General features: G+C 46.4%; 1 protein-coding gene across 1 annotated transcript in view; it reads left to right on the top strand.

Annotated features, from left to right (window-relative positions):
* Window positions 1-11,150, top strand: part of LOC140486124 (large ribosomal subunit protein uL18m-like) — an 81,766-nt gene continuing 70,616 nt past the window's right edge. The window contains exons 1-2 of the mRNA XM_072584772.1: window positions 1-97; window positions 201-375. Coding sequence (XP_072440873.1) covers window positions 31-97; window positions 201-375 — 242 coding nt within the window. The 5' untranslated portion in view covers window positions 1-30. The remainder of the gene's footprint in view (window positions 98-200; window positions 376-11,150) is intronic.

Genomic DNA, 11,150 nt, shown 5'->3' with positions numbered 1-11,150 from the left:
GTGACGTCAGGGGGCGGGGTTCTCAGCGCAATGGCGGCGGTGGTGGCCGCTCTCGGGTTGCAGCTGGAGCGAGCGGCGGCGGCTCCCGCTCGAGCAGGTACGGGGTGGGCAGAGTCATGCCCCTGTCACCCGGCCATTGTCAGCAGTGATGACCCATGTGCCCCTGCATTAACCCCGTCTCTCTCTCTCTGGGCCTGAAGGTTGGCGGTTGATGTCGGCCTCGGCTGAAGCCTCGATAGCCCCGGACACGCGAGAGAACGAGACGGTCTCGCCGCGATTTGTGAACCGCAACCCCCGGAACCTGGAGCGTCTGGCGCTGGCGAGGAAGGACAACGGCTGGCAGAGCACCTGGCCGAGGGGCAGCTACTGGCACCGGTGAGCACCGGACACCACATGGGACAGAACAGTACAGGCCCTTCGGCCCACCATGTTGTGCTGAGCATTTATCTAACATCAACCACATCTACACACCCTGCAAATTACTGCCGTCCATGTGCTTGTCCAGCAGTTGCTTAAATGTCCCTAATGTCACTGACTTTTCTACCACCGCTGGCAGTGCATTCCACACACCCACCGCTCTCTGAATAAAGAACCTACCTCTCACATCGCCCCTATACCTTCCTGCAGTCACCTTAAAATTATGACCTCTTGTGTCACCCATTTCTGCCCGGGGGTGGGGGGTGGGGAAATCTCTGGCTACCTACTCTATCTAAGCCTCTCATTAACTTGTACACCGCTATCGGGAAAAATCCACTCCATCTTCCTTCGCTTTGCCCTTGAATGTATCTGTCCGCTTCCCCCTCTTCCAGCTTCTGCCCTCAGTTTGTCAACAGCATTCCGATACAAAGTTAAAAATCACACAACACCCGGTTATAGTCCCAACAGGTTTAATTGGGAGCACTATCTTTCGGAGTGCCGCTCGTCCTTCTTCAGGTGGTTGTGATGATGGAGCGGCGCTCCGAAAGCTAGTGTGCTTCCAATTAAACCCGTTGGACTATAACCTGGTGTTGTGTGATTTTTAACTTTGTACACCTCAGTCCAGCAGTGGCATCTCCAAATGATGAGCATTCAGATAGCAAGTCAAAGAGTCATAGAGATGTACAGCATGGGAACAGTCCAACTTGTCCATACCGACCAGATATCTCAACCCAGTCTGGCACCTCCCAGCACGTGGCCCATATCCCTCCAAACCATTCCTATTCGTATACCCATTCATTGCCTTTTAAATGTTGTAATTGTACCAGCCTCCACCACTTCCTCTGGCAGCTCATTTCATACACGCACCACCCTCTGTGTGAAAAGGTTGCCCCTTAGGTCTTTTTTATGTCTTCCCCTCTCACCCTAAGCTTATTGCTCTAGTTCTGAGATCTCCTTACAAATTTGTTTCTCAATTTCTCTCTGGCTATGAGGGAGTCTATAATACAAGCCCAACAAGCCCTTTCTTATTTCAGTTCCACCCAAATAACTTCCCTGGATGTATTTTCGAGAATATCCTCCCTCAGTACAGCAGTAATGCTATCCCTTATCAAAAACGCCACTCCCCCTCCTCTGTTGCCTCCCTTTCTATCCTTCCTAGCATTTGTATCCTGGAACATTAAGCTGACAGTTCTGTCCATCCCTGAGCTATGTTTCTCTAATTGTTATGATATCCCAGTCCCATGTTCCTAACCATGCCCTCAGTTCATCTGCCTTCCCTGTTAGGCCTCTTGCATTGAAATAAATGCAGTTTAATTTATCAGTCCTACTCTGTTCTCTGCTTTGTTCCTGCCTGCCCTTACTGTTTGACTCGCATTTGTTCTCAACTGTACCAGTCTCAGATTGATCTCTTTCCTCACTATCTCCCTGGGTCCCACACCCCCATCATACTAGTTTAAATCCTCCCAAGCAGCTCTAACAAATCTCTCTGCCAGTATATTAGTCCTCTTCCAATTTAGGTGCAATCCATCCTTCTTGTGCAGGTCACCTCTACCCCAAAAGAGCTTCCAATGATCCAAAATTTTGAATCCTTCTCCCGTGCACCTGCTCCTCAGCCATGCATTCATCTGCTCTATCCTCCTATTCCTGCCCTCACTAGCTCATAGCACCAGGAGTAATCCAGATATTAGTACTCTCATGGGCCTCCTTTTTAAATTCCTGCCTAACTCCCTGTAATCTCCTTTCAGAATCTCAACCTTTTCCCTTCCTATGTCATTGGTTCCAATGACCTCCTGCTGGCCCCTCTTCCACTTGAGAACATTCTGCATCCCCTCTGAGACATCCTTGACTCTGGCACCAGGAATGCAACACACCATTCTGATTTTATGCTGCTGGCCACAGGACCATCTGTCCTCAAATTCTAGACAGTCCTCAAATTCAATCGATCTCTTGGAACCTGATGTACCTGTCATTGCATTAGAACTGGTCTCAGTACCAGAATCTTGGCTGTTTGCTACGTTTCCCTGAGAATCATCAACCCCACATGTTCCAAAACAGCATACTTATTTGAAATGGGGATAGCCACAGAAGACTCCTGCACTAACTGTCTCCCACTCTTACCTTTCCTGGAGTTAACCAATCTATGTGACTGTATCTGCATCTTTTCCCTCTTCCTATAACTGCCATCCATCATGTCTCCCTGCTCTTGTAAATTCCTCATTACCTCGAACTGTCTCTCCAACCGATCCATTCAATTTGAAAGGATTCTTAATCAACGGCATATATTGCAGATATAGTCCTCAGTAACCCTTAAACTCTCCCTGAACTCCTACATCCGACAAGAAGAGCATATCACTCTACTAAAGGCCATTTTTGCTTTTAGTCTACAGACACAGAAAATAGCACTGTCTTATTCCTCTACAAAACACTGCTCCAGGTTAAATTAATACTTGTGGCTTATATTTTAAGTTTAATCAAGAGGCATATCTCAAAAAAACATAATAAAACACCAACTCTACTCACAACTGCAGATTTACTGTAAGGCCATGCTTAAAATATCCACTTACCTGGTTCTGTGCTGGCCCCACTCCCAAACAGGTTCCTTCAAGATTAGTTGTGAATTTCACTTGTTTGTTTTCCCAGATGTATTCCAATGTCCAGTGATTCACGAATTCAAACAGCAAAGGCAGTAACTGTGCAGGTTCACTGCTGTGTCAGTTTCTGCCAATTTCCCGTTTCCATTGCCAGTGGCTGTCAGCTCTTTGTCCCTGAGTTCTGCCTCTGGCCGAGTGAATGTGAAAATTCTTCAGTGAATAGTCCTCTTGTCTCAGACTACCGAGATTCTGGGTTAGATGGGAGAGCAGAAATCTAACCACTGGTATCTGGGCTGATGTGAGAACTGTTGTACTGGAGTAGCACACTGTTCGAGGGTCAGTGCTGAGGGAGTGCCAGACTGTGTCCCTCTGTGACATCTAACTGGCTGACTGCTGTCTGAAGTCCATATTAAAGATTTCGTGACCTCCTTGGAAGAAGCACTGTGAATGCCAATCTGAATCTTTAAAACTTGTGTCCAGTTGGTGAAAACAGGCAATCAGCCCGATATCACAGTGCTGTTAGTCAGTTCTTGCTGTCTGCACGTTAGTTGCTGTGTTCCCTGAGTAACCGCAGTATCTACCTGACAGTCCATATGATGTTGGAACAGAGGTCAGCCAATTGAATGTACTCTTTTGTCCGATGGGGTCATGGCTGATTTGGCAATTATCAACTCCACTCTCCTGTCTTTCTTTATAATCTTTGATCCCTTCCAGATTAAAAGTCTCATCGCAGCCTTCAATGTAATTAATGACTCAGCCTCGACCGCCCTCTGTGGTCAAGAGTTCCGCAGATTCACTCCCCTCTGAGAGAAGAAATTCCTCCTCATGCTTCCCTTTTATTCTGAGACTGTGCCTCAAAACTAGAGTCGAAAAGTGTGGCGCTGGAAAAACATGGCAGGTCATGCAGCATCCGAGGAGCAGGAGAGTCGACGTTCTGGGGGTAAGCCCTTTATCAGGAATGTCAAAACTAGATGGAATATTCCATCTCACCAAAATTGCGTGGAAGAAAATGGACGACAGTTTAACGGCTGGACTCACTACTACTCATAAAAAGGCCAAAGGACTACTTGTTTTCCAAATTGCTAGCTGTAGCGCCATGTTCACATTCATTGACTTAGAAATAAGGTCACACAGGGCTCATAGAAACATACAGTATAAGCAAAGGAGGAGGCTGTTTACCCCTTTTAACAATTCATGTGATCATGGCTGATCAGCCAACCCGGTTCCCTGATCCCATTTCATTCCTGTAATCCCAAGGACTTTATCTAACGCCTCAGAAGTATGGGAAGTGATTTTTGGGTCCCTTGCTGATATATTTGTATCATCGATAGCCACGAATGAAGTGCCAGTAGATTGGAGGGTGGCTAATGTGGTGTCATTATTTAAGAAAGGTGTTAAGCAAAAGCCAGGGAACTGATGTCAGTGGTGGGTAAGTTGTTGGAGGGGATTGTGAGGGATAGGATCTATGTGCATTTGGAAAGCCAAGGACTTATTAGGGATAGTCAACATGGTTTTGTGCATGAGAAATGGTATCTCACCAATTTAATTGAGTTTTTGATGAAGTGACAAAGACGATTGAAGAAGGCAGATGTTATCTATACAGATTTAAGCAAGGCATTCGCCAAGGTTCTGCATGGTAGACAGGTTCGCATGGTTAGATCACATGGAAGCCAGGAAAAGCTAGCCAATTGGATACAAAATTGGCTTGAAGACACAGAGGATGGTGCTGGAGGGTTGTTATTCAGACTGGAGGCCTGTGATCCGAAGTGTACTGCAAGAATCAGCTGGCTCCATTGCTTTTTGTCATTTATATAAATGATTTGGATGGAAGTAGGGGAGGAATGGTCAGTAGGCGAGTTTTGAGAATATTTGTAGCTCAGGTTGAGGTTCTGGATGTAAGTTTGCTCGCTGAGCTGGAAGGTTTGTTTTCAGACATTCTGACACCATACTGGGTAACATCATCAATGAGCCTCTGGTGAAGTGCTGGTGTTACGTCCCGCTTTCTATTTATGTCTTCAAGTTTCCTTGGGTTGGTGATGTCATTTCCTGTTTTTTTACTCAGGGGATGGTAAATGGGGTCCAAGTCAATGTGTGTGTTGATAGAGTTCCGGTTGGAATGCCATGCTTCTAGGAATTCCCATGCGTGTCTCTGTTTGGCTTGTCCTAGAATGGATGTGTTGTCCCAGTCGAAGTGGTGTCCTTCCTCATCTGTATGTAAGGATACGAGTGAGAATGAGTCGTGTCTTTTTGTGGATAGTTGTTCATGTATCCTAGTGGCTATTTTTCTGCCTATTTGTCCAAACACTACTCAAGAGCCTGGAGGAGGAATGCCTCATTCTGCCTTGGGACCCTGCAACCACACGGGATAAACATGGATTTCAACAGTTTCCTCATCCGTGCCTCCCCCACCCCCCCACCCCCAACCCAGTCCCAGTCCCAGTCCCACTCCCAGTCCCAAGGCTCTAACTCAGCACCACCCTCCGGACCGTCTATCACTGCCCCCTCTAACCTATCACCTCCCTCAACTTCATCCACCTATCGTTTTCCCAGCTACCTCCTCCCAACCCCAGCCCCCCTCCCATTTATCTCTCATCCCCGACCCACAAGCCTCATTCCTGATGAAGAGCTTATGCTCAAAAAGTTGATTCTCCTGCTCCGCGGATGCTGCCTGACCTGCTGTGCTTTTCCAGCACCACACTCTTGACTCTGATCTCCAGCATCTGCCGTCCTCACTTTCTCCAGAGTACAACAGGACCTTGATCAGTTGGGCAAATGAACTGAATAGTGGTAGATGGAATTTAGTTTAGATAAATGTGAGGTACTACATTTTTGGTAAGGCAAATTAGGACAGGACTTGGACACTTAAGGATAAAGTCTTGGCAGTGTTGCTGAACAAAGTTCTGGGGGTGCAGATTCACTCAGTTCCTTGAAAGTGGAGTCACAAGTAGATAAAGTAGTGAAGAAGGCATTTAATACACTTGCCTTTATTGGTCAGTGCATTGAGTATTGGGATGTCATGCTGTGACTGGACAGGATATTGGTTCGGCCAGTTTTGGAATACTGCGTTCAATTCTGGTCCCCCTGCAGTAGGGAAGATGCTGTTCAAGTTGAAGGGTGCAGAAAAGATTTACAAGAGTTAGGAATGTTTTTTCCCTGGAGCGGAGGGTTGACACATATGGAGGTTTCTAAAGTCAAGAGGGGTATGGATAGGGTGAATAGCCTGGGTGTTTTCTCAGGGTAGGGAAGTCCAAAACTAGAGGAAAGGGAAAAGATTTAAAAGGAACCTAAGGGGCAACTTTTTTTCATGCAGAGGGTGGTATGTGTATCGAATGAGCTGCCAGAGGAAGTGGTGGAGGCTGGTACAATTACAACATTTAAAATGCATTTGGATAGGTATATGAATAGGAAGGAGTTAGAGGCATATGGGCTAAAGACTGGCAAATGGGATTAGATTAATCTGATAGGCTTGGATGAGTTGGACCGAAGGGTCTGTTTCCGTGCTGTATATGTCTTTTACTCTATGTCTATGTGATGTTTTAGCCTCATGTAATGTTTTTTTTGCTGCAGAGACTTCCACAAGCTCTCCACTCTGTAGATGGAGGCATTCCTCCTTAGTCCTACCCTGTGTACTTCCTCAGATAAGAAACCCAAAACTGCACGCAATACACCACGGTATGGACTCACACTGTACAATTGTAGAAAGGCATCTCTGCTCCTGTAATCCAATCCTCTCACCATCAAAGCCAACGTACCTTCACTGCCTGCTGCTCCGGCAACGCTGACTTTCAAAGACTTGCGTGTATGAGGGACACCCTGCTCTTGTAACGTCTCCTTTCTCAGTTGATCAACATTCATTTTTTTTCCTGTTTTTGCTACCGGACCTCTCGTTGAAATATATTATACCACCTTGCATTTGCCCATTCGCTGAACTTGTCTTGATCGCACCATTGATTTGATTTCGACACGTTCGGGCAAGTTTTCCACATTTTTTTTGGAAGCATACCAGTGTGTTGGAGCTGGAGTAGGGGAGTGCAGTTCTGGTAAGTGGTGCCTCACAGGATGATTTGCTGCTGATATCTCTCATTTCCTTTGTCATTGATTTTTCTCTCTCTCTACTCCCTGATGCCAGCTTGCGTTTCAGGAAGAGCCTGAGGCACGTCACAGCCTGTGGAGGCAGCAAGCAGTCAGGGCGAGGTGGTCATCTCAGCTTCGACCCAAGAGTGGTCCATCAAGAAGCACCTATACAGCACCCGGGACGTCACTGCAGCCGAGACTGAGGGCCGTGTGCTCGCTCAATGCTGCCTTGAGGCCGGGATCGGCTACCTCCAATTCCGGGCTATCCCTTGGGAATACCGGGCAGAGTCGGTAAGTCCCGAGAACTTTAAGAGAATGAGGGTCCTGATTAGTTTAGGAGGAAAGATGGGTGATTTACTTAAACAGGATTGTGGCTGATTGCATCCGGCCTCAACTCCACAGTCCTGCCCACTGTCTTGAAACCATTACTGACTAAAAAATTGTCTACCACCTCAAATTTATTCAGTGACTGTCACACTCTGGAGAAGCAAATCCCCTTATGAGAACATAGAACATAGAAAAATACAGCGCAGTCCAGGCCCTTCGGCCCTCGATGTTGTGTTGACCGAAGCCTACCGAACCTACACCAGCCCAATAACCTCCATATGCTTATCCAGTGCCTGCTTAAATGACCATAAAGAGGGAGAGTCCACCACTGCTACTGGCAGGGCATTCCATGAATTCACAACCCGCTGAGTAAAAACTCTACCCCTAACATCTGTCCTATACCTACCACCCCTTAATTTAAAGCTGTGTCCCCCAGTGACAGCTGACTCCATACGTGGAAAAAGGTTCTCACTGTCAACCCTATCTAAACCCCTAATCATCTTGTACACCTCTATCAAATCTCCCCAAACCTTCTTTTCTCCAGTGAGAAAGTCCCAAGTGCCTCAGCCTTTCCTCATATGATCTTCCTACCATGCCAGGCAACATCCTGGTAAACCTCCTCTGCACTCGGTCCAATGCCTCCACATCCTTCCTATAGTATGGCGACCAAAACTGCACTCAATACTCCAGATGAGGCCACACCAGAGTCTTATACAACTGCAACATGACCTCAGGACTCCGGAACTCAATTTCTCTACCAACAAAGCCCAGTACACCATATGCCTTCTTCACTGCACTATTTACCTGGGTGGCAACTTTCAAAGATCTGTGTACATGGACGCCAAGATCCCTCTGCTTATCCACACTACCCAAGTAGTCTACCATTAGCCCAGTAATCCATCATCTTGTTACTGCTACCAAAGTGAATGACTTCACACTTAGCTACATTGAATTCCATTTGCCACCTTACTGCCCAGCTTTGCAACTTATCTATATCGCGCTGTAAACTGCCACATCCTCCTTCGCTGTCCACAACTCCACAGACTTTCGTGTCATCCGCAAACTTGCTCACGCAGCCTTCAAGCCCCTCCTCCAGGTCATTTATAAAAATGACAAACAGCAATGGTCCCAAAACAGATCCTTCTGGAACACCGCTAGTAACTGCGCTCCAAGATGAACTACACCATCAACTACAACCCTCTGTCTCCTTCCAGGCAGCCAATTCCTAATCCAAACCTCTAATGCACCCTCAATGCCATACCTCCGTAGTTTTTGCATTAGCCTGCCATGGGATACCTTATCGAACGCCTTGCTAAAATCCAGATACACCACATCTACTGCTTTACCCTCGTCCACTTCCTTGGTCACCTTCTCAAAGAATTCAATAAGGTTTGTGAGGCACGACCTGCCCTTCACAAAACCATGCTGACTATCCTTGATCACATTATTCCTATCCAGATGTTCATTAAATCCTATCCCTTACAATTCTCTCTCAGACTTTGCCCACAACAGAAGTGAGACTCACTGGCCTATAGTCACTCGGGCTATCCCTGCTCCCCTTCTTGAACAAGGGGACCACATTCGCTATCCTCCAGTCTTCTGGCACTATTCCCAGAGACAACGACGACATAAAAATCAAGGCCAATGGCTCCGCTATCTCCTCCCTAGCTTCCCAGAGGATCCTAAGATAAATGCCATCAGGCCCAGGGGACTTATCTGTTTTCATCCTTTCCAGATTTCCCCAGACCTCTTCCCTACGTACCTCAAGGCCATCCATTCTAATCACTTGTGACTCAATATTCACATCAGCAACAGTGTCCTGTTCCTGAGTGAATACTGACGAAAAGTATTGATTTAGTGTCTCACCAATCTCCTCCACCTCCACACACAATTTCCCACTCCTATCCTTGACTGGACCGATACCTACCCTAGTCATCCTTTTATTCCTGACATACCTATAGAAAGCCTTTGGGTTTTCCCTAAACCTACCAACGAAGGACATTTCATGTCCCCTTCCCGCTGCTCTTAGCTCTCTCTTTAGATCCTTCCTGGCTACCTTATAACTCTCAATCGCCCCAACTGAACCTTCACGCCTCATCTTTACATAGGCCGCCCTCTTCCCTTTCACAAGGGATTCCAATTCCTTATTAAACCATGGCTCCCTCGCAACACCCTTTACTCCCTGCCTGACTGGTATATACTTATCAAGGACACCCATTAGCTGTTCCTTGAACAATCTCCACATATCATTTGTGTTCTTCCCTTGAAGCCTATTTTTCCAATCCACGCATCCTCAGTCATGCCTCACCGCATCATAATTTCCCTGCCCCCAGCTATAACTGTTACCCTGCAGTGCACACTTATCCCTCTCCATCACTAGAGTAAAAGTCACCGAGTTGTGGTCACTGCCCCCGAAGTGCTCACCTACCTCCAAGTCTAACACCTGGCCTGGTTCATTACCTAGAACCAAATCCAGTATAGCCTCACCTCTTGTTGGCCTGTCTACATATTGTGTAAGGAAACCCTCCGGCACACATTGGACAAACACCAACCCACCTAACGAAGTCGAGCTATAGCTTTCCCAGTCAATATCTGGGAAGTTAAAGTCCCCCATAACAACCACCCTGCTACTTTCACTCTTCTCCTGAATCATCCTGGCAATACTTTCCTCTACTTCTCTCGGACTATTAGGAGGCCTGTAGAAAACTCCTAACAGGGTGACCTCACCTTTCCTACTTCTAACCTCCGCGCACACTACCTCAGATGGCAAGTCTTCCTCCATCACCCTTTCTACTGCTGTAATACTATCCTTGGCAAGCAATGCCACACCTCCCCCTCTTTTACCCCCATCTCTGACCCTACTAAAACATTTAAACCCTGGAACCTGCAACAGCCATTCCTGTCCCTGTTCTACCCACGTCTCTGTAATGGCCACATCATCGAAGTCCCAGGTACCAACCCTCGTCATGTCTGTTATTAAACGTGCCACATGTTAAGCCTAAAACGATGACCTCTCATATGAACGAGGAACATAAGGAAGCCACTCAGCTCCTCCAGCTTACTCTGCCGTTCAATAAGATCATGGCCGATCTGATTTTAACTTTGACTCAATGTTGCAGGACATCCTCCCAAATCTTTCAGCCTCTTAACCTACATTGCCCCACAAGGGGAAACATCTTCTCTGCGTCTACTTTGTTAATCTCCTTTAGCATCTTACAAACTTCAATTAGATCTTGTGGGTGAATTACCACAAGCTACCTTTAATTTGGCTACTTACTAAGGAATCTCCAAGACAATCCAGTATTAAAACAGTATTAAAACTCTATTATCTGAATGAGTTGGGCGAGCACTTTTCGTTCGGATCGCAGTGCTCTACCAGAGAGTTTGTTTCAATCAATAATTTTGATGAGTCTGCTATTTGAACAAACTAATCTTTGCATTCTGCAAATTGCAGTTTAGACTGAGAAGGACTTAAACCCTTAACATCACATAAATATATGAAATCCCTGCATAAAGCAAGGTCCTGAACAGCTTCTACAATCACAAGAGCATTTGTCAAGTTTCTGTGAACTCAGTGTCACAGTAAGAAATCAGAAGCACTGCCTTGCACGTGTTTACTTTCTCGGCAATTTTTTTCAAGAACTGCCCAGGAAAGTGACGGAAATGAAGCACTTACCTTTGAAAAGGATTGTGTAACTAACCCTTCCGTGAAACAAAAAACTCCAGTCATTGTTGCTTTAG

Source organism: Chiloscyllium punctatum, chromosome 15, assembly GCF_047496795.1.
Source record: "Chiloscyllium punctatum isolate Juve2018m chromosome 15, sChiPun1.3, whole genome shotgun sequence".
Lineage (NCBI taxonomy): Eukaryota > Metazoa > Chordata > Chondrichthyes > Orectolobiformes > Hemiscylliidae > Chiloscyllium > Chiloscyllium punctatum.
Note: the sequence above shows the minus strand (reverse complement) of the source record. Positions and strands in the feature narration are given on the sequence as shown.